The sequence below is a fragment of the Dendrobium catenatum genome, unplaced genomic scaffold (genome assembly GCF_001605985.2).
Source record: "Dendrobium catenatum unplaced genomic scaffold, ASM160598v2 fragScaff_scaffold_1126, whole genome shotgun sequence".
Lineage (NCBI taxonomy): Eukaryota > Viridiplantae > Streptophyta > Magnoliopsida > Asparagales > Orchidaceae > Dendrobium > Dendrobium catenatum.
In genome coordinates this window covers 270,868-296,066 of record NW_021319588.1, presented here as the reverse complement: position 1 = coordinate 296,066, position 25,199 = coordinate 270,868, and the positions used below count along the sequence as shown (strand labels likewise).

Sequence of the window (25,199 nt, the reverse complement as noted above, 5' to 3'; positions counted from 1 at the left end):
CGATATTATCTCCATATTTGAGCAACTCCTCTACTTTTGATCCAACCTCCTCTTTGAAAATTAACCAACTCTCATCAGGAACCAAACTTAAAGCTGTCTTTCAAACATCTGGTATGCAAATTATTATCTCAGCATTAAAGTTGCTTGGCTGTTGGTGATGAAGTAGTTGAATGTTATTGTTTGTGGTATATCAATCATTAAAACAATTTCATGGCAAGTAGGTTATGTCCAACAATAACGTCTTTGGGCTTAGCTTGATACCATCCTTCTTTATTAGTTTACCTAAATAATTAATTGGAAATACCCATCCTTTCAAATCAATATAAATTGACATAAACCAAAATACCTAATGGCAATGAAATTGAAAAAAAAAAAAGTGAATTATATTGAGTGAAGGAAAATTTTGGCACATAAAAAAATAATTAAATTTATTAAGAGTGTTAGACATTCACTGTTGAATTAAGAAAAGAGATCCAACTATACTATATTTATTTAAAAATTATAATATAATTGCTTAATATGTGCCACAAAATGAAATTCAAACTTAGCATTTATGGCATGATAAGATTTTTTTATCTTTTATTTTAGATCAAATGACTATCAATGTTTTCCCTCTTGTCTTGCACTTCTAAATTGCAATGAATAAGAAGTTTTATTAAAAGCTAAAGAAAACAATAATAGAACTTCCTTCCTAGACTTAGAGTGTTCTCCCGGCATGGTATAGGCGATGGTCGCCATTGACAATGATGGTGGTGACGACTGGCCGGTTGTGATAGTTGTCTTTAAAAATACGTTGAACATCTTTAAATCGTTTAAAGTATTTATTATTAAAGATAAGAAATAAAGCAAACTTGATTTTAAAAAAAAAATACTAAACTAAAAATGACTCCATACTAGTCAAATCACTTTTTTATTTTTTTTTAATGTATGAAAGTGAAATTATTTTTATTTTTGTTGGATATTGCATAAGTGTGAAGATCAGTTCTAGCTGTAATGAGCGGCAAAATGGATAATTGTTATTTTAAAAAAGAATGAAAATACTTAAAAAACACCTTAATGGGCTATTTTGATACAGGATTTATGTAGGATTTAAACATGATATCTTGCAAATTTCCATTTGGGGTCATTTCCATTTGTGGATTGAACCTTGTCGACTATGTCGAACAATCAACAGAGGAAGGAGTTTCGTATGCTTTATGTCTTTGTTGATGAATTTCTATGTTCATAGGCCTTGAAGGTCTTATATGAACGTATAAAATAGATATTCAGTTAGACACTTTGACCGTTTATCTGTTTGATAATTCGAGCCGTGCCGACCCTAGCTCCTATATATTCATATAGGAGGATCGGGCTCGAACTTACAATGCCTTATGTTGTCCTCATCAAATTTGTCTATAACTCTCATGAGTTCATCACGGACAGTGACTTTTTATGTTTTTCTTATTTTGTTATTACGATTCTTCCAATAAAATCAAATTTGGCCAAAAAGATTCTCATAAAAAATTGAAAGTTGATATTACATGCAAAGTAAAGCATATAAACTATTAATTGTGTTATGAGTGTTTAATATTTTATTTTGATGGATGATTGGAACAGTAAGTGTATTTTCATTCTTATAATTGTAAGTTTGGATCATCAAACTTTGCATTAATCTTTAACAACACTTTTGTCAAATGTTGATGATTAACTGTAGCGGGCGCAATGCATTGCACGTTGACATTCACTTACATACATATACATTGTTACTTTCATTGCATGTTGAATCCCTCTGGTTGTAACTGACATTTTGGGCACGGGATGTATCTCATGTAGTATCACTGAGCCCTTCCGCTTGTAGGGGATTGATGTGTCTCTTCTGGTAGTTGAATTATGGTCACTCACAACTAGCACTACAGGAAAACTGCCTATTACCGACGGAATTTTCTGGCGGAGTTCCGGCGGAATTGTTTCCGGCGGTTTTTCTGGCGCATTTCCGACGGATAAAGGTCAAATTTTTCCGACTGATTTTTTCGACAGAATTTCCGACAGATTTTCTGGCTGATTTTTTCCTGCAGAGTTTCCGGCGGATTTAAAATTTTATGAAAATAAATAATTTGAAAAATTAATATAATAAATAATTTACTAATAACTTCAATAATTTATTTTGAAGTGTTTTAAAATAATATAAAAAGTTACTAAATTAATAATTAATTTATTATAAAATTAATAACTTATTTTAATTATTTATTAATTTTAATAATTTATTTAATAGTTAACTGAAATATTTTAATTTATTTATTTTTAAATAATTAAATTAAGTTTTCAATTATAGAGTATACCTGCCAATGCACTGATTTCATAAAATCGGGTATAGTAGGAATACGCCGAAACATTGGGCAACTAAATCTAATTTATAATATAAATAAATTGAGTACTTTAAAATAGGCTTAAAATTAAAACTTGAATCAATTCAATAAACAAACCGATTTAGTTTAAATAATTGTAAAATACATTCAAAACTAAAGATCTAAATTATCAAAACAAACACTTCAAACTTTTAAATCAATTTAATTGAGCAAGCAATTTAAATATTGATTAAAAATTTAAATCCAATCTTCAATTAAATTTAAAACTTCAAATAAATCTAATAAACAATTTTTTAAATATAATTGAAATTACCAAAGTGAATAATTGATTTTTAACCAAAACTTATTTTAAATTATAATTCTTTGATTGTTAACGGACACAATCCGGTCCTCTAAATTTTTTTTTTAATTAACGTACCCTAAACATTTGATATTAGGAAGAAAACGGAATGGAAGAATTTTCCTACAAAGCGCACACATCAATTGCGTTTCGTATAGAAAACGCAATGCAGGTTTGCATTTTCTAAAGAAAATGCAAAGCTGCTTTGCATTTTCTTCAGAAAATGCAAAGCTGCATTGCGTTTTCTTCTTTCTGAAGAAAACGTGATAGCTCTTCGCATTTCTGCTTCTTTTTAAATTTAATCATTATCATGCTCCCATTCCTAAAAGACTTATCAACTTTGCTCCTTTTAAAAATTTTGCCTAAAGAAGGAAGGTATCCAGCTAAGCCCAAGGACATCATTCATGGACATAACCTACTTGCCATGAATTTGTTTTAATGATTGATAGGCACAAAAAATAACTTTCAACTACTCATCACCAACAACCAAGCAACTTTAATGCTGAAAAAATAATTTTCGATAACTTTCACATGCTTGAATAACCAGTCTTCAGAGAAATGGCATGTATTTTTTTTGTAGGGTCTCTTCATAATTTTTTTGAATAAAAAAGAGATTCTAATTTATGTTTGCTCAGAGAATAACAAATGCATTGTTTGTCTCAACAAAGATCCCGCAAGATCTATTATTTATGCGGCTTTTGGTAGCACCACAATCTTCAATAACACGCAATTCTAGGAGCTAACACTTGGCCTAGAGCTCACTGATAAATCCATTAATTGCACCGATCCTTCAGGCTTCGAAGAAAGAAATGTAAATTGAGGGAGACTAGTTGATTGGACACATCAACATAAGGTTAATTTTGTAATTATTTGTTTCATATCGCATTGTGGTTGGAACTCAATCATAGAAGTAAGAAATGAAATGCATTTCCTTTATTTGCCTTAATTTGTTAACAAATTATTTAACTAAAGTTACATACCAAATATTTGAAAGACAGTTTTAAGTTTGGTTCTTGATGAGAGTAGGCTAATTTTCAAAGAGGAGGTTGGATCAAAAGTAGAGGAGTTGCTCAAATATAGAGATATTATAATAAGATCTCAGACTTTGAAGAGAATTGCTCACAATACTGTCCTGAACAGAGGAGGGTCATCATCTTTTAGTAAATTTGCTAATTTTTATTGGAATTTTATTCAATGAGGTTGAAGGCTATTGCATAAGGATAGCTTGAAGATTTTTTTTTTTTTTTTTGTTTTAAAAATCCCTCTTAAGTCTAAAAACCCCGCCTAAGTTTTAAAAAATCCGCCTAAAATTTAAAATTCCCGCCCATGGGCGAGCCGGCTCGAGCTCGTTTACAGTGTGAAGAGCTCTAATTCGAGCTTGGCTGTCGAGCTCGAGTTTGAGCTCACTTTCCCACTAACAAGCCGAGCTTAATAAAGCACAAACTCGACTCAACTCGACTCATTTACACCGCTAGACAGAAGTTTCCCAAAAAGACAACCCGTGAGAAGAAGCCAAAATAACAAAACCTGTGATAATATAGACGAAAAAAATGGAAAGAGGAGGTCGGAACTACAGGACAAAAAGAAGCAAAAAAAGGAGATCAGGCAAATCTCACAAAATAATCAAATGAATTAAAAAAACTCCGCCCAACAGCAGCAACAAGAGCCTGATCTCAGAGAGGGAGATGTCTCATTAGAATCTGAATCTAATAGTCATTTGTTTAGTTTGCAATACATAAGATTAATTAGTAAGAGTAATTAGCTTCTAATGATTTTTAATTAGTGTTAAAAAAAAGATTATTAGTTTGTGATTTAGTCTTGCAAGCCTAAAAACTATAAATTAAAAATAACACATATGGCAAGCTAACAAGTCCATCAAAAGTCTTGCTCAGAAACTAGGAGTGTTAAAATGAGTTAATGGGTTGGTTCATATCTGATCAGAATCTGATAAATTGAACTCGACCTATTCAAAAAATAAGCCAAAAAATAGAACTCAAGCCCAACATGCGAGCAACTCGAACCTGTCCTAATAATACATTTTAATTAAAAAAATTTTTATTAGTTATTTAATCATAAATTTTAGATTAATTGATAAAAAAGAAAAGAATTATACCAATTATTAATCGGTTTAATCCTAAATCCAAAATTTTCTGATAAAATTCAGATCGAATCATTTATTAACAACTCTATCAGAAACAATGTGCAGTTATTACAATTCAATGCCTTTTTCTTACAACTGTCTTTCACATGGTTGGTCTTTACTGACCTCATATATTTAATTAATTTCCTCGTACGGAACATAACATTTCCCGTAAGAACACAAAAAAAAGAGAGTGAGTGAGTGAAAAATCATCATTTAATGGAGAGATTATTTTGTGCGGACATCAGACGGAGAACCGTCCGGTTCCGCTCGGTATCGAGCTCGGTACCAAGCGATATTGAGGCTTGGCACAGCTCGATACCATGCTTGGTACCGAAGGCAGTACACTTTTGGGATGACGTGACGCATTTTTATTGACTTCAGGATAACTTTCCGAATCCACACATAATAATTTGTCCATTCAATGAGGCAAGTACCATATATATGAGGCCTTCAAGTGTACGTACCATCCATTGGCATTTCAATAAGCTTCAACTTAAGGTTTCACTTGTTCTTCAACAGCAACCATGAGCTCCCCTCATGCACTCATACTCCCTTATCCTGCACAGGGCCATGTCATTCCTCTCATGGAGCTCTCTTACTGCCTCATCGAACGTGGCTTCCAAATAACTTTTATCAACACAGAGTTCAATCATGAGCGTATTTCTGTTGGCTCTATTCTTGATGAAGCTAAATTTATAGATGGAATTCATTTTGTAACGATCCCAGATGGCCTTGAACCTGAAGAGGATCGCCACAACTTTGGGAGGCTTACAACATCCTTGACCACAGTGATGCCAAGTTTTTTAGAAGAATTGATGAGAAATAAAGCTGTGAAGTTCACTTGCTTCATTGCAGATATCAATATGGCTTGGGCTATCACTATCGCCAAGAACGCAGGGCTTCGGACGGCTGCCATTTGGCCTGCTGCAGCAGGAGTCCTTGTCACCTTACTTAGTATCCCCAAGCTTATTCAAGATGGAGTCATCGACGAAAACGGTAAGATCTTAAGGGTTAACTGTGTTAGATATAACATATTAGTGGTACAATTAAACTGCACACTTGATGACATAGATGGAACGATGATCACAGTTTAATTAAAACCTTTAGGTTCATGAAAAAATTCTCTATCATCAAAGAAGAAGAAGAAGAAGTTCTCCAAGTAATTGTAGGAAGTTCTATTGTTTTCATACCTTTGACAAAAATGTTTATTCATTGCAGTTGAGAAAAGTTAGCTAGATAACTTAGAATGATATATACAAAATAAAATATAATTTAACTTTTTTTTCATGCAATAAATTTGAATTTAGTGCCATTTTTCTAAACATTTTAAACAATTACAACAAAAATATTTATATTTAAAATCTCTTTCCCTGGTTCAAACATGATTATTTTGAGCTCTTGAGAAAATTTATTTCTTTTTATACGATCCATTTCTTCTTCACATGATTTGACCCACATTTGATTATCTGATTTTAGTATAACAAAATATTTTGATTTGTGAGAATTTATATTATTTTGAATTTATGAAATTATTTTTGGCGTAAAAAATTTAGGGACACCAATGAAGAAGGAAGTTATTCAGTTGAACCCAGGGATGACTCCCACGGACACAAGCAACCTTCCTTGGTATTTCCTTCATGATGAATATACACAAAAGATAATGTTCAACTACATGATAGCCAATAACCAAGCAACTTCCTACGCTGAGATGATAATCTGCAATAGTTTTGAGATGCTTGAAAAGCCAGTCTTCAAGGAAATGCCCTACATTTTACCTGTAGGGCCACTTCATAATAGCTTTGAATCAATAAGAGATCCTAATTTATGTTACTTTTGGTCTGAGGATAAGCAATGCATTTCTTGGCTCAACAAGCATCCTGCAAATTCTGTCATTTATGTTGCTTTTGGTAGCATCACAATCTTTAATAACAAGCAATTCCAAGAGCTAGCACTTGGCTTAGAGCTCATTGGTCGGCCATTCTTATGGGTGGTAAGGCCAGACATGACCAATAAATCCATTAGTTGCACCTATCCCTCGGGCTTTGAAGAAAGAGTTGCAGATCGAGGGAGAATCGTTGGTTGGTCACCTCAACAAAAGGTTCTAAAGCATCCTGCAATTGCTTGTTTCATATCACATTGTGGTTGGAACTCAACCATAGAAGGAGTGAGAAATGGAGTACCTTTCCTGTGTTGGCCTTACTTTGTTGACCAATTGTTTAACCAAAGCTACATAACAAAGGTTTGGAAGGTAGGTTTGAGTTTGGTTCCTGATGAAAATGGGCTAATTTCTAAAGAGGAAGTTCGATCAAAAGTGGAAGAGCTACTAAAAGATAGAGATATTCTTGCAAGATCTCAGGCTTTGAAGAATTTTTCTAACATAAGTGTGATGGAAGGAGGGTCATCCTTTAAGAATCTCAATAAATTTGCAGATGTTATGAGAGAAATTTAAGCCAAGGAGGTTGAAGACTAGTGTGAAATGAATAACTTGAATGCTTGGATATGGACAGAAAGAACGATAAATTTAAAGTGAATTGTTGGTGTTAGTTACTTATGTATTTAATAATATTATGTTATAAATTTCTCATCCTTAATTATTAAGTGGATCAATTCATAATATATAACATTTCACTTCATTTAGATACCTTTTTGTGACAAAATATCATTATTTTCTTATGATCATCTTTCTTATGGGTTTTGAATAATGATGTATACTATCATCAAAATATTTTCTTTTAATCTCTCATATTTTCATTAAATGACTACTCAAAATCTCTTATTTTAAAATGCTTGTATTGCATAATAGTAAGCATATATAGAATGATTAGTTATTACTTTCTTGTGATTCATTAGACTATTTGATAAGATATGCAAATAATAGAATGCTATGAGGTTGTAGTGAGCTAGTTTGTTATTATGATTTATTATTATTAGTTATTCATTTATAGTTCTTTCTTCCAAGTAATGATTCCAATTAGTCATTTAGAGCCTTTTTTTTAAAGCAAAAATAAAGCCTTGTGGAATTTGTCCAAGGAAGCAGGATATAATACCTCAAAGATAGCATGACAAAGAAAATAATAAGAAGCAACATGCGAAGAAACATAGAGGAGTACCAATAGTTGCATTTAGTGCCAAAACTTAAATAGCAAGCTAGAGTTGTTAAAATAGGAATTTGCAATAACTTTTAGATACTTGAATAACTAGTCTTCAGAGAAACGACATACATTTTACCTTTAGGGTCTCTTCATAATATCATTGAATCAAGAGGAAATTCTAATTTATGTCACTTATGGTGTGAGGATAAGAAATGCATTGTTTATCTCAACAAACATCCTGCAATATCTACTACTTATGTGGCTTTTGGTAGCACAACAATCTCAAATAATAAAGAATTCTAGGTGCCAACACTTGGCCTAGCTAGAGCTCACTGATAATCCATTGAACTTATGGTTTGTATGAGCAAACCTCTCTAATAAATTAATTAATTGTGCTGATCCTTTAGGCTTCGAAGAAAGAGTTGTAATCGAGGGAGAATAGTAGACTGGTCTCATCAACAAAAAGCTTTAAAGAATCCTGCAATTATTTGTTTAATATCACATTGTGGTTGGAACTCAACTATAGAAGTGAGAAATGGAATGCATTTCCTTTGTTGGCCTTAATTTGCTGACCAATTATTTAACTCATGAAGTTATATAACAAATGTTTGAAGGATAGTTTTAAGTTTCATTCCTGATGAGAATGGGCTAATTTTCAAAGATGAGGTTGGATCAAAAGTAGAGGAGTTGCTCGAAGTTAAATATATTATAGTAAGATCTTGAACTTTGAAGGGGATTGCTCATAGTAGTGTCCTGAAAAGAGGGTCATCTTTTGAAAAATTTGCTAATTTTTCCTTCACTCAATATAATCCACTTATATTTTTTTTATTTTCATTGCCATTTTATATTGTGGCTTATGTCAATTTACATTGATTTGTAATGATGGATATTTCCAATCAATAATTTAGGGACACTAATAAAGAAGGATGGTATCAAGCTAAGTGTCATGGACATAACCTACTTGTCATGAAATTATTTTAATGATTGATATGCACAGAAAATAATATTCAACTACTTCATCACCAATAACCAAGCAACTTTAATGTCAGTCTTCAGAGAAACATCATGCATTTTATATGCAGGGTCTCTTAATAATAGCTATGAATTATGAGAAGATTCTAATTTATGTCTCTTATAATATGAGGACAAGAAATACATCATGTAATACGCTCTATTGTTGACCACAGTCCTTCCGACCTTCGTCGCCCACTACGGTCCTTGCGACCTCCCTTGCTAGAAAATGATCTTTCTGACCACAGTCTCTTGCCAACTACGGTCCTTCCAACCTCCCTCGCTAAACAACGGTCTTTCTGACCCCAGTCTCCTGCTGACTACTAATCTTCTGACATCCCTCGCTAGACAATGATCTTTCTGACCCTAGTCTCTTGCTGACTACGGTCATTCTGACCTCCCTCATCAGACAACGGTCATTCTAACCCTAGTTTCCTGCCAACTACAGTCCTTTCGACCTCTGTCGCCTACTACGGTGACCTCTCTCACAACCTGTGGTCTTTTTGACCCCAATCTTTTGCCGATTACAATCCTTCCAACTTTCGTCACCTACTACGATCTTTCCAACTTCTTCTCTATCGACTATATATGATACTTCCAACCAAACAAATATGTTTACGTTGATTATTGTAACTTCCACCATGTAATATGCTCTATATGATGTACATTTATGGCATCAAGACAATGCCTTCTCCCAAGGAAATGCCTCATTTGTAATCAATTGCAAAGACTAGTAGATTCAATCAAACTGGGTCAGGCCCGTGATTTTTCCCCTTTTTCAGGGATTTCCACGTAAAAACTCTAGTGCCTCTTATAAATGTTGTTATATTGCGATGATTTAGGCTTTGTTTGATTTGTTTTTAATTTTTATACAAGAAAGCTTCTTTAAGAAGCAGTAAGAAAGCCGTCCCATGTTGATGGTTTTGACGGTTTTGGTGATCTCTATGACTTTTGACAATATTTTGAAATTATAAATTTAAAATTTATTTGAGGAATCATAACTATCTCTAAAAATAGTTTCAATATTATTAAGACAAAATAAAAGAAATTATTAAGTTTGTTGTGTTGTTATGAACTTTTTTAATAAAATTATATATCAAATTTCTTAGGGCTGTTTTATTTTAAAATATTGGATTATAAAAAATATTTTTATCAAAAACTTCTTATAAATAAAAAAAAAACGAGTATAACCAAATAATAAATTAGGTTATTTTCGTAATTAAAAAAAGTTATGAAAAGCTGCCCAAAGGTTTATTTGGGAGAGCCTTTTTGTTTTGCATTTTAAAATCATTGTCACACTTCTCTGTCCATAATCCATATTAACTTTTATTGTTGGTTTTCTGATATTTCTGTGATAAGAAATTTATTTGTGCAACAAAATTTGCTAGAAAGGCAAACTCACACCCACAACACATACACAGAGACTCGAATCTTAGACCTTTTAGTTGGAAGCCTTAGCTCTTAACCAATAGGCCCAGGAGAGTTGTGTGACGACAATTTCTGTACTCATTATTAATATGTTCATTCGTACGTACTGAAAAAACAATAAGATGGTTGAGGCCAGTGTGTTTTTAATAACTTCGTACATGCTATTTTTACGTACGGCCGTCTTTTCTTTCTTACATTTTTTTTTATTTTAATTTGTTACTGCTAAAATACTATTATCTATTTTATTTTAAAAAATATTTTAATAGTTAATTAATTACAATAATTTCAAAAAAAAAAATCTCATAATAATTTTAGTATTTCCTTTTTCATAAATTGCAATCACCCTAAATAAACTCCATTCCTAATTTATCTAAAACCGACCCCAACAAAATTTAGCGTTTTCTATTAGGCGTGAATTGAAGTTTAAACCTTAAACTATAAATTAAAAAGAAAATCATGATTAAGGGGCCCATATGGCAAACTTTTATTTGGTCCGGTGAACGTACGTAGAGCTACGTTCGGCCGGCACTAAGATCGCATGCACAAAACGAGAAATACCGAGCAATACCAACAATAACGAGAAATACCATTATATAAAGACAAAATATTGATTAATACCGAGTAATCCCAAAAAATACCGTGTTTTTCTAGAAAAAAACTCGGTATTTTTTGGGATTACTCGGTATTGCTCGGTATTACTCGGTATTGATCTTCACAGAGCGGTATTCCTCGTTATTACAAAACAATACCTAGCAATACCGACCAAATACTGAGCAAAAACCGAGTAACAATCCTCTGACCAAACGTAGAGCTATGTCCGATCAGAGGACGTAATAAAAGTTCCCATATGGCTAGCTAATAAGTCCATAGAAAAGTCCAGATGCCGACCTTTAGTGACCGCATATATTATATTAGTTTTTTTTTTATATTTAGATCATTTAAGTCAAATTCATACACATAGACCAATAAGAGATATGTATATTGATTTATTCATACGAAACATTTCATTTTCTTAAGAAAAAGAAAGAGAGATAAATCGACATTCAATGGGACAAACTATTAATGTAATTAATGTTATAAATTAAATTAAGTAAATAATGTTTTAAAAAACAACTTTTCAACCGGCTAGAGGAGAGAGAACTTTTATTCTATTTTTGTTGTTCTTCTGAGAGGCAAAGAGAGAGATAAAGCAGGAGAGAGAATTTTTTTTTTTAAAACTTGTTGGATTGAAGAGGAGAGATCATCAATTTTTTTTAATTAAATGTTTAAATGTTAATATATTTTATTATTTTTCTAATAAATAATTTAGAATGAAAAAATTTTAATGAATTAATAAATTATTATATATTAAAAGTCATGCCAAGAAACAAACTACCATTGAGGATGTAGATTTTTAGAATGTTGAAGTTGTTGACAGACTGATAAAAGTTTAATTGAGGATGCAGATTTTCAGAATGTTCAAATTATGGATAAAGCTCCGATTGATTGGTCTTCAGTAGTAAATCGCCGGGATAATTCTGATGGTTTGATTGCTGATCAAGCAATCCAATTTCCTGAATCTGTTCAAAATTCCAAAATTGAATTCAAAGTGGCACGAATTCTGGAAGGAGAAGAGGATGCCGTTTCTTTTGCTGAGTCAGAATCTACTGCTGAACCAAAATAAGCTTATCCTTCAGTTAATACCGTGAAAAATGATGGAATGGAAGCTCTTTTAGACAGAATGGGAGGATTAAGTGCAACTTTTCCTGCTGTTGTACCAGAATTTGTTACTCTTCCTTCTAAATTTGATATTTAAAAAGGCTGTGTTAGTGAAGGGGAAAACGACAACTATTAAGGAGGGTTATTCTTTCGGGTCTAAATATAAACTGTCCAAAGGATTACAATCATTGGGACCGGTGGAAGACTTACCTAGAAGAAGGATGGCAGATCTCAGTTCAAAGAAATTTATGAGGGGTTCTTCCCCTTTGTTCTTACATTGAAAACAACAGTATGAAATTTCTTATAAGATACTTGATGATGGAGCTCCTGATCAAAGAGTATCTCAGATTACTAGCTTTGGATTACGGCCTCGGAATTTGGAAGTTGCATCTGAGAAACCTACTGGAAGTTTTCTAAGGTGTTTTTCAGATGTTGATGAATACTTGTATTTACTTTCTAGAATTTTTATTTAGTTTCTTTTGCTTTCTTTTAGACTTATATTTGTTTTCTAAATTTTTTTCTAATTGCTTATGGGATCGGTACTAGGTCTTATTTTTTAACTGATTGGGAACTCTGGGATGTTAACCAACCTTACGGGTTATTTTATATTTGATATCCCCTCCACCCTAAGGATTTTAAAATGGGAAATAGTGGGTCTCATTTAAATTATGATAAGTTTATTTTAACAAATATGCTTTCAATAAGGCTCCTTTCCCTGTTAGATCAAGGAATCCTTAACTTTTATTTTTGTTCTAATTTGTATTAGGATGTTCTTTCTTTCTTTTAATACAAAAATTGCATTTCATAAAAAAAAAGAGACAAACTACGTGAACTGCACATGCATTGCCAACTTTTACTGACGGCCTAATATATATAATTACTTTCTTCGTACGGAGAAACAGTTCATTGCCTTTAAAAAAGGAGCGAGAGAGAAAAAAAAATCATTCAATGAGGCCAGTACAACATATATAAGGCCTATAATTATACCTTTCTTCCATTGGTATTTCAATAAGCTTGAACTTAAGGTTTCACTTGTTCCTCAGCAGCAGCCATGAGCTCCCCTCATGCACTCATACTCCCTTTTCCTTGCACAGGGCCATGTCATTCCTCTCATGGAGCTCTCTTACTTCCTCATCGAACGTGGCTTCCAAATAACTTTTATCAACACAGAGTCCAATCATGAGCGTATTTTTGCTGGCTCTGTGCTTGATGAAGCTAAATTTATCGATGGAATTCATTTTGTGACGATCCCCGATCGATGGCCTCGAACCAGAAGAGGATCACAACAACTTTGCGAGGCTGACAACCTCCCTGACCACAGTGATGCCAAAATTTTTTGAAGAGTTTATGAGAAATAATGCTGTTGAGTTCTCCTGTTTTATTGCAGATTTCTTCATGGCTTGGGCTCTCAAAATTGCCAAGAACAAGGGTCTTCGGTCTGTTGCCTTTTGTTCTTCTGCAGCTGGATTCCTTGTCGCAGTGCATAGCATCCCCAAGCTTATTCAAGATAAAGTCATCGACGAAAATGGTTAGATATTTAGGGTTGACTCTTTTAGATATAGCATATAAGTCATACAAATAAACCATATATTTGATGACATTTAAAAAACTTTAGGTTCCTGAACAAATTCTCTATTATCGAAATAAAATAAAAAAAAGAAGAAGAATGAATTCTCCATGTCATTGTTTTCTAATTTTGGATAAAACTGTTGATTCATTGCAGTAGAGAAGTGAAAAAAAAAAACAAAGAAAAATTGGAAGTCATTTGATCCACAATACAAGATACTTTAATTTTATCATGTAATAAATATGCATTTTAGGGCCATTTTCAGTACATATTATATAATAAAAATATAAATATTTTATATTAAGAATCTATTGCTCTTATTCAAAAAAGATTATTTGGATCTCTAGAAAATTAATTTCTTTTAATATGGTCCAACTTTCCTCACTCGATTTCATGCAAATTTGTTTTTCTAATTTTAGTACAACAAAATAACTTGATTTGTATCAATTTAAATTAATTTGAATTCATGAATATATTTTTGGAATAAAACTTTTAGGAGAACCAATGCAGAAGGAAGTTATCTAGGTGAACCCGAAGATGATTCCCTTGGACACAAGCATCCTCCCTTGGTGTCTCTTGCATGAAGCATATACATACAAGATAATGTTCAACTACTACATACTCATTAATCGAGCAACTTCTGATGCAGAGATGATAATCTGCAATAGCTTTGAGATGCTTGAAAAGCCTGTTTTCAAGGAAATGCCATACATTTTACCTATAGGGCCACTTCATAATAGCTTTGAATCAAGAGGATATTCTAATTTATGTCACTTATGGTCAGAGGATAAGCAATGCATTGCTTGGCTCAACAAACTTCCTACAAATTCTGTCATTTATGTGGCTTTTAATAGCATAACAATCTTCAATAACAAGCAATTCCAAGAGCTAACACTTGGCTTAGAGCTTATCGGTCAACCATTCTTATGGGTGGTAAGGCCAGACATGACTAATAAATCCATTACTTGCACCTATCCCTCAGGCTTTGAAGAAAGAGTTGCAGATCGAGGGAGAATGATTGGTTGGTCTTCACAACAAAAGGTTCTTAAACATCCTGCAATTGCTTGCTTCATATCACATTGTGGTTGGAACTAAACCCTAGAAGGTGTGAGAAATGGAGTACCTTTTCTTTGTTGGCCTTACTTTGCTGAATAATTGTTTAACCAAAACTATATTACAAAGGTTTGGAAGGTAGGTTTGAGTTTGGTTCCTGATGAAAATGGGCTAATTTCTAAAGAGGAGGTTCGATCAAAAGTGGAAGAGCTGCTAAAGGATAGAGTATTCTCGCAAGATTTCAAGCTTTGAAGAATTTTTCTAATATAAGTGTGATGGAAGGAGGGTCATCCTTTAATAATCTCAATAAGTTTGCATATTTTATAAGTGAAATTTAAGCCAAGGAGATTGAAGACTAGTGTAAAATGAATAACTTGAATGCTTGGATAGCGAAAGAAAGGATGAAAATTTGGAGTGAATTGTTGGTGTTAGTTTCTTATGTATCTAATAATGTTATGTTATAAATTTCTCATACGTAATTATTAAGTGGATTAATTCATAATATATAACATATCACTTCATTTAGATACTCTTTTTGTGACAAAATATCATTATTTTCTTATGATCATCTTTTTTATGTGTTTTGAATAATGATGTATACTATCATCACATTATTTTCTTTTATCTCTCACATTTTCATTAAATCACTACTCCAAATCTCTTATTTTAAAATGCTTGTATTTCATAATAGTTTGCATATATAGAATGATTAGTTATTACTTTCTTCTAAGTCATTAGACTATTTGATAAGACATGCAAATATTAGAATGCTTCTATGAAGTTGTAGTGAGCTAGTTTGTTATTATGATTTATTATTGTTAGTTATTCATTTATAGTTCTTCTTGCAGGTAATGATTGAAATCAATCATTGAGAGCCTTTTTTTTTAGCAAAAATGAAGCCTTGTGGAATTTTTCCAAGAAAGCATGATATAATCCCTTAAAGATAGCGTGACAAAGAAACAGAGAGAAGCAACATGCGAAGAAACATAGAGGAGCACCAATAGTTGTATTTAGTGCCAAAATTTAAATAGCAAGCTACAGTAGTTTACCAACTTCAAAATAATATTATAGTTGCATATCACAGAAATAACCTGGGTCGTATACGTACAATATAACGTAAGCAACATAATGAGTCAGGATTCCCACTTTCAATATACAATAGTAATATAAACCTCGCAAGTTTTATAGGAGGGAACAAAAGATTCATTAATGCTTTGTTTATTTCCATAAATTTATGGAAATCATCATTTCCTTCAAATATTAATAGGACTCAACATCACTATGATGTCAAGACAACAATCCTAGCATAAGAGTGCATGGTGAAAATATTTTCAACCATGCCATATATATAGACTTTTAATCTGGTGTGGGCTCCAAATATTTGTGCCCCTTCCTCCCGTACTTTCGAGGAGTTTTGACAGATTAAGTTATGGGGTAAATTTTCAGAAGGCAGATTAGGGTTGTAGATAAGACACTACTCAGAGATTTTGCCCTCATCTCGTAAGGACTTTATGATCTGATTTGTGGTTTCCTATAAGTGCAAGCACCTATAATTAATTACTCCTCCTGATTAAGATCATGGCCAGATTTCTATGCCTCTTTTACAAATTAATCAATTATATTTTAACTTTTACATAAATGAATTATAGTTGGATCTCTTGTCCCAATTCAACAATGACTGTTTAGTGCTCTTGATAAAATTTATTAATTTTTATATGAGTCAAATTGTTCCTTCACTTAATATATTTCACTTTTCTTTTTCTAATTTCAGTGCCAATATGTATTTTGGTTTATGCCAGTTTGCATTATTTGAAATGATGGACATTTCCAATCAATAATTTAGGGACACTAATAAGAAGGAAGGTATCCAGCTAAGCCCAAAGACGTCTTCTTGGACATAACCTACTTGCCATTTAATTGTTTTAATGATTGATAGGCACACAACAAAAACATTCAACTACTTCATCACGAACATCCAAGCAACTTTAATGCTAAAATAGTAATTTGCAATAACTTTTAGATGTTTGAATAACTAGTCTTCAGAGAAACGACATACATTTTATCTGTAGGGTCGCTTCATAATATCATTGAATCAAGAGGAGATTCTAATTTATGTCACTTATGGTGTGAGGACAAGAAATGCATTGTTTATCTCAACAAACATCCTGCAAGATCTATTATTTATGTGGCTTTTGGTAGCACCGCAATCTTTAATAATAAGGAATTCTAGGTACCAACACTTGGCCTAGAGCTCACTGATAATCCATTAAACCTATGGTTTGTAAGACCAGACCTCTCTAATGCATCAATTAATTGCACTAATCCTTTAGGCTTCGAAGAAAGATTTGTAAATCGAGGGAGAAGAGTTGATTGGTCTCATGAACATAAGGTTTTAAAGCATTCTGAAATTGTTTGTTTAATATCACATTGTGGTTGGAACTCAACTATAAAAGTGAGAAATATAATGCATTTCCTTTGTTTGCCTTAATTTGTTGACCAATTATTTAACTAAATTTATATACCAAATGTTTGAAAGATAGTTTTAAGTTTCATTCCTAATGAGAATGGGATAATTTTCAAAGAGGTTGGATCAAAATTATAGGAGTTGCTTGAAGTTACAGATATTATAGTTAGATCTCAGACTTTGAAGGGGATTGCTCATAGTAGTATAGTGTCCTAAAAAGAGGGTCATCTTTTGATAAATTTGCTAATTTTTCCTTCACTCAATATAATTCACTTATATTTTTCTATTTTCATTGCCATTTTGTACTGTTGTTTATGTCAATTATATTGATTTGAAATGATGGATATTTCCAATTAATAATTTTGGGACACTAATAAAGAAGGATGGTATCAAGGCAAGCCCACAAACTTGCCATGAAATTGTTTTAATGATTGATATGCACAAAAAATAATATTCAACAACTTCATCACCAACAACCAAGCAACTTTAATGTCAGACTTCAGAGAAACAGCAAGCATTTTACATTTAGGGTCTCTTCATAATAGCTCTGAATTAAGAGAAGATTCTAATTTATGTCTCTTTATAGTATGAGGACAAGAAATATATCACTTGTCTAAACAAACATCCTATAAGCTCTACTATTTATACGAGTTTTGGTAGGATCGCAATCTTTCAATAACAATAAATTTTAGGAGCTAACACTTGACCAAGAGCTCACTAATAATCTATTAATCATGTTATGGTTGGTAAGACCAAACCTCTCTTATAAATCCATCAATCACATCTATTCTTCATGCTTTGAAGAAAGAGTTTTAGATCAAGGGAGAATGGTTGGTTGGTCTCCTTCGCATAAGGTTCTAAAACATTGCAGTTACTTATTTTATATCAAATTGTGGTTGGAACTCAACCATAGGAGTGAGAAAATGGAGTGCATTTCTTATGTTGACCAATTATTTAACCAAAGTAAATAAGTTTGAGTTTGGTTCCTAATGAAAATGGACTAATTTTCAAAGTGGCCTGGAGGTTGGATCAATAGTAGAAGAGTTGTTCAAAAATAGATATATTTTAGTATGATATCAAGCTTTGATGAGGCTTGCACATAATAAATTTGTCTATTTTATGAGTGAAATTTAAGTCAAGGATGTCGAAGACTATTGCATAAGGATAGCTTCAATCAAGAAACTTGGAGAGAGAGAAATGTGGTAGAGGCTACATCAAATGTTTACTAAAAATCTCTTAATTTAAAAGCTAGATGAGAATCATGTAGTGCATTAAGATTTTTTAAAGTGTTAAGAAAGATTATTTGTTTGTGATTTAGTCTTGCAAACCTAAATTTTCCAAAAATTAGGGAGTAGGAGGCTTGATGAAAATAATGATTCTGCTTTAATTTATCTTACTTTTCTTTTTTTTCTTTCGATAGTGATAAAGATGCAAAAAATATTTTAGATAGGAATTAGATTCCTACAATAATATCTTAGACAAAGCTGCTTAATGTCCCACGTACATAGTCAGATGGAAGATGAAGAGCAGAAAGAACACTTCTCTCCAATAATTTAGGCTTCATTTTATTGCTGAATTTTAGTAAAAATATTATAATTTTTGAACTAAACCTCCGTTTTAAGAAACAATAAAAAGTTGTCCCAAACGAAGCCTTAATAAGAGATTTCTCATTTATACAGGAATCCTATATGAAAGGAGATTGTGTACATTGCCAGTAGAAAAGGTGAAATATTGAGAAATTAATGTTGGTTGCATGAATGCAATGTTTATTTCAATAAGAGGAAGCCTTAGAGTTGAAGTGACTCCAGATGGAAGAATGCTTGGAAGAGCTAGCACACCACACCCTTACATGTAGGGTCTCTTAATAATAACTCTGAATTAAGAGAATATTCTAATTTATGTCTCTTTTAGTATGAGGATAAGAAATACATCACTTGTCTGAACAAACATCCTATAAGCTCTACTATTTATGCGAGTTTTGGTAGGATCGCAATCTTCAATAACAATAAATTTTTGGAGGTAACACTTGACCAAGAGCTCACTAATAATCTATTAATCATGTTATGGTTAGTAAGACCAAATATCTCTTATAAATCCATTAATTGCATCTATTCTTCATGCTTTGAAGAAAGAGTTTTATATCAAGGGAGAATGGTTGGTTGGTCTCTTTCGCATAAGGTTCTAAAGCATCTTGCAATTACTTATTTTATATCAAATTGTGGTTGAAACTCAACCGTAGGAGTGAGAAAATGGAGAGCATTTCTTATGTTGGCCTTAATTTTTTGACCAATTATTTAACCAAAGGAGATAGGTTTGAATTTGGTTCCTAATGAGAATGAACTAATTTTCAAAGTGGAGGTTGGATCAAAACACTACAGGAAAAACGCAGATTTCCGTCGGACTTTCCGGCTGAAAAAAATTCGTCATAATTTTTGTTGAATTTTCCGGCAAATTTCCGGTGGATTTTCCGACGACTTACAGATGGATTTTTTGTGATATTTCCGACAGATTTTTTAAAGAATTTTTCGACGAAATTTCTGGCAGATTTCCAACGGAATTATAAATTTCCTGGAAAATAATTACTATAAAATTGATTTAAAATTTTAATATTAGAAAAATAAAAAATTAAGTATATTTAAAATTTAAAAAATGATTATTATAAAAATTTAGAAAAATGATTATTATATTTTATGTTAAATTAAATATAATAATTATTTTGATCTAAATTAATTTTAAATAAAATATAATATAACTTAAATTAGCTAAGCTTTTATAAATTATTATAATTATTTAATATTTCATTAAGTTTATATTTTATTTAGCTTATTATTTAAATATGTTAATTATTTAAATTTTTATATTCTATTATTATACTTTAAATAAAAAAACCCAATTTTTGTAGCAGTTTTTTAACCTTGGCATGGTGATAAGGGCTCTTTACAGCGCGCGTATGGGGGAGGCGGACAGGGTTCGAATCATGCTTGGCGCAAGCTTGTGGGCGGGTCAAGTGCGGGTCAGCTCCTTGTCACAGGCTTGAGTTGGCCAGGCCAATCGGGTTTGTAGGAGTGGGCCTACTGGGGGAGAGGAGGTTGGGCTGTGTTGGGCTGCGTTCGAATTTTTTTTTCTTTTTTTTTTTTTTGCATTTTCTTATTTTTCCGGCGGATTATATTCACCGGATTATATTCCGACGTTTTTTAGTCGGAAATTTGCCGGAAATATTTTCCGGCGGATTTTTTGTGTCGGTAATATTTTTCCGACAGGCGTCTTAGCGTTGAAAAAAATTTCGTCGAAAATCCGCCGGAAATTCTAATTTCTGACAAATTTTGGGCATTTTCCGACGAATTAGGTTCGCCGGTAATGCTCATTTTTTCTGTAGTTAAAGTAGAAGAGTTCTTCAAAAATAGAGAAATTTTAGTATGATCTCAAGCTTTGATGAGGCTTACACATAGTAGTGACATGGAAAGAGGGTCATCCTTTAATAATCTTAATAAATTTGTCAATTTTATAAGTGAAATTTAAGTGAAGGATGTCGAAGACTATTGCATAAGGATAGTTGAAGAAATTTGGAGATAAAGAAATGTGGCAGAGGCTACATCAAATGTTTACTCAAAATCTCTTAATTAAAAAGCTAGAGGAGAATCATGTAGTGCAATATGATTTTTTAAATAATGTTAAGAAATATTATTTGTTTGTGATTTAGGTTTTTTTTTTTGGATGGCTTTTTAACTGTTTCATAAAGCAGTTTTTGAGTATCAAAATTAAAATTTTTGTATTAAAAAGCTACTTTAAGAAACAAAAAGAAAATCGTCCGAAATGAAGCCTTAGTATTGCAAACCTAAATATTCCCAAAATTAGGGAGTAGGAGGCTTGATGAAAATAATGAATGTTCATCTTCTTTTATCTTGCTTTTCCTTCTTTTTTTTTTTCTTTTGATAGTGATAAAGCTTCATAAAATATTTTAGATAGGAATTGGATTCCTACATTAATATCTTAGGCAAATCTGCTTAATGTCCCACAAAGTCAGATGGAAGAGGAAGTGCAGAAAGCATATTTCTCCCAAATAACTTAGGCTTCACTTGGGATGATTTTTTTATTGCTTCTTAAAATGAAGTTTTAGTACAAAAATTTTAATTTTTGAACTAAAACTTCATTTTAAAAAGCAATAAAAAGTCATCCCAAACGGAACCTTAATATTCATAAATCCTATGAGAGGAGGAGATTGTGCATTTGTGCCCATTGCCAACAGAAAAGGTGAAATGTTGAGAAATGTTTACTGTACTGCATGAACGCAATGTTTATTCCAACAAGGGGAAGCCTTAAGAGTTGAAATGATTCCAGATGGAAGAATTCTTGGAAAAGCACCAAATCCTTAATAATCTCTCACTGTGAGGATGTTGAGGGATCTTAACGAATAAGCTATGGTCTTCCAATGGGGAATTTAATGAGCTAAAATCTCTCAGCAAACGAAAGAGATTCAGCCTTCTAACCATCCAGTTTGCGAGCTAAGGAGTGAATCAGAGGTTGGAAATTTATAAGATGCAGAGATCTTTTGATTCCCACGTACGTATGTAAAACTGCTACTAGCATAAGGAATAATGAGAATGGAATTGAGGCGAGCTTAGAGAAAGATATAGCACTTTTAGCTCTTGCAACCCGGCCACCATTGAAAGTGAATGCGTTCAAGATGCTATTCAGGCCAAAAGTAGCAACTAGGAATTTAAGTGTGTCAAACTGACTCATGAGCTAGTTCGGGCTCAACTCGATAAATGATTTATGGGCCCAGCTCAATGAGCTAAAAAGTCAAACTTGAAACAACCTTAATTCAATTAATTTAAAAAAAAAAACTATTAATATAAAGGACAATTAAAAATTTATTAGAATTCAGGGCTTTTAAGTTTTAACTGCAAAATTATTGAAAATCTATAAGATTAATATCACTTTCTTATATCAAGTGATTGTTTATCATTTTTTAATAATTTTTTTTAATCATTTTATTATAAGAATTGTTTTAATTATAATTATTTTCTCTTTTTCATAAAAAATGAGTCGTCTCAAACTCATAAAATAAAAATTGAGCTCGAACTCGAACTCAATTAATAAATTATGCTCAAGCTCAAGTCAGGAATTGCTCGAGCACAACTCGACTTGTTTACACCCATAATGACAACCATGAATGTCAGCAAATAATTAGCATATAACTGATGGGGAAAAAGATTGACTACCACTACATTTTCCCATGTAGTTCCCCTATTAGCTTCATAAAAAAAAAATTAGATAAGACATCAATCATAACAAAAAAAAATTAAATAAATAAAAATAAACAAATAACCAGAGCTAGTTTGTTGGCTGAAATTTTTAAATGATTTTACAAAAGGTTTTGCATTATAATTTGTGCTATATTGTGATGATTTAGGCTTTGTTTGGGACGGTTTTTTTATTGTTTTTCAAAACGGAGTTATAGTACATTTTTTTTTATTTTTTAACTAAAACTCCGTTTTAGAAAACAATAAAAAAGCCGTCCCAAACAAAGCCTTAGACTCAATGTTGATGATTTTGACAGTTTTAATGATATTTATGACTTTTGACAATATTTTGAAATTATAAATATAAATTTTTTTTGAGGTAGTCATAACTATCTCTAGAAATAGCTTCAGTATTATTAAGAAACAATAAAAGAAATTATTAAGTTTGTTGTGTTGTTATGAATTTTTTTAATAAAATGATATATCAAATTTCGTAGGGCTGATCTATTTTAAAATATTGGATTATAAACAATATTTTTATCAAACACTTCTGATTAAAAAAAAACAAGTATAACCAAATAATAAATTATGTTAGTTTTTGTAAAAGAAAAAGTTATGAAAAGCAGCCCAAAGGGTTTATTTGGGACAGCTTTTTTGCTTTGCATTTAGATCATTGTTACGCTTCTCTGTCCATATTAACTTTTATTGCTGGTTTTATGATATTTATGTGATAAAATTTTTATTTGTTCAACAAAATTTGCTAAAGTGAGAGTTGACAGAAAAAAAAATATTATTATTCAATTTTCTTAAGAAAATATTTATAATACTTATTGATATGTTATCAAAAAATTATCTTGATCCGACATGAATTTTGAGGTAAAAATCAAACCGAAAACTTCAAAAATTAAATTCGGGATCACCTGAACTCTGATTTCGGCAAATTTATAGTTAAACTAAGAGTCTTAGAAATAAGAACCCAACGACACCAAATTCTACTCAATCCGAGCCTAAATGAGTCCAAATCAAGGACCCGAAGCACTGTTGGAAGATTCAAACCACAATTTGGATTACCAAATGGTTTCCAAACATGACGTGCTTATAATCGAATCGAGCGGCTCAAAGAGATGAATCCAACGAGCCCAAGATCGCCAAATTCTGATATCACTAAGACCTTCAAAAGTCTAATAAACGGTCCACAATCAAATTATTCAATATTTGCCGTCCATCCGAACCACTCCATATTTACCTTTGATCTCTCATCTATTTATGGGTCATGCCACTCCATAATATCTATAAATAGACCCTTCATTTCTCTTGAGAGGGGGACTAAGCAAGGAGAAGCAAGAAGAAGAAGAGACAAGTAGGAGAGAAGAAACTCCTCCTCGACCACCGCCAGAATTCCGCCCGACCTTCAAGTTATGCCGGAATTCAGCTCGACCTCCAAGTGACGCCGGAGTTTCACCCGAACTCCAATTGACGACGGAGTTCTCCACGGCCGCCAATTGATGTCGGACTTCTACCCGACGTCAAACATACAACGCATACAAAAGACACCTACTCAAGACCTTTTAATTGATAATCTAAAATTTTAATCAACAGACCAAGACTAGTTGTGTAGTTAACCGTTTTTCATTAGCCATGAATTGAAGCTATAAATTGAAGCTTAAACTAAAACTAGCCCACATGGCAAGCAAATAAGTCCATAGAAAAGTCCCGCTAAGAGATAACGTGCTACCATTAGAAATCAGATATGTCTAAACAACTTTTCAAGATCCGATGTATCACCTGGACCACAATTTCTGGACTCATAATTAATATGTTCATTCGTACTGATAAAAACAATAAGAAAATCATGATTAAGGGGCCCATATGGCCAGCTAATAAGTCCAGCCCAGACGCCGACCTTTACTGACCTCATATATTATATTAATTTCTTCATATTAGCCTGATGTAATTAATGTTATAAATTGAATTAAGTAAATAATATTTTAAAAAACATTTTTCGACCGGCTACTGACGGGAGAGATAAAATTTTTATTCTATTTTTTCTGAGAGGCAGGAGAGAGATAAAGCAGGAAAGATATGTTTTTTAAAAAAATTTGTTTAACTTGTTGGATTGAAGAGGAGAGATCACCATTTTCTTTATTTAAGTTTTAAGTGTAAATATATTTTACTATTTTTTTAATAAATAATTTAGAATGAAAATTTTTAATGAATTATTATTTATACTAATATATAAAAGTGATTTGGGATTCCACCTATATATAACAAATCTTGATTGTTTATCTATAAATTTTAAATTGATCTACAACGTTCATATATGACTCTTCAAATTCTTTCATTCATCATTTCTTATAAAATATTTTTATTTACCGAACACTTCCTCTGCCACAGTCAAACTTCGATTTCAACCCTAGATTTTCTCTATGGCATCCGACCGGCCGTTCTGCTTCAAAATATGAAACGTCTAGAGCGTTTTGATTGCTACCACATATGGCCGTTACACTTCTCATTGCCACGCCTCTCTGTTTCATTTTCGGATACCGCATCTTGCTGTAGTGTAATGAAGTGAAAGAGAAAAACTTCCCCAATACATATATGCATTCACATACAGCTCATATTAGCCTGATGGTTGAGAGCTTAGGCTTCTAATTAAGAAGTCTTGGATTCGAGTCTTTGTGTATGCATGCCCTGTGTGTGTTAGTTTACCTTAAATGACCTAAATGTCTCAACCTAGCTACCGCACGAAGCAATTGCCGAGCCGAACAGATCCCCATTTAAAGCCGAACGCATCAGTTCCTCTCACTTTTTTTTT

At 32.2% G+C, this 25,199-nt stretch overlaps 1 protein-coding gene and 1 pseudogene across 1 annotated transcript; both read left to right on the top strand.

Moving 5' to 3' along the window:
• The first annotated feature begins 5,270 nt into the window (after positions 1 to 5,270).
• On the top strand, positions 5,271 to 7,461 carry LOC110091879 (UDP-glycosyltransferase 83A1-like). Its single transcript, XM_020816165.2, has 2 exons — positions 5,271 to 5,824; positions 6,382 to 7,461. Exons 1-2 carry the CDS (start codon positions 5,353 to 5,355, stop codon positions 7,275 to 7,277), a joined length of 1,368 nt encoding a protein of 455 aa, XP_020671824.1. The 5' UTR covers positions 5,271 to 5,352; the 3' UTR covers positions 7,278 to 7,461.
• A 5,647-nt stretch (positions 7,462 to 13,108) lies between these two features.
• Positions 13,109 to 14,929, top strand: LOC110091882 (annotated as a pseudogene).
• Positions 14,930 to 25,199: the final 10,270 nt, after the last annotated feature.

Excerpts from the sequence above, each read along its gene's own strand:
- LOC110091879 (XM_020816165.2), top strand. The coding sequence starts at position 5,353 with ATGAGCTCCCCTCATGCACTCATACTCCCTTATCCTGCACAGGGCCAT. Across the intron at positions 5,825-6,381 it reads TGGAGTCATCGACGAAAACG|GGACACCAATGAAGAAGGAA; the intron begins GTAAGATCTTAA and ends TAAAAAATTTAG.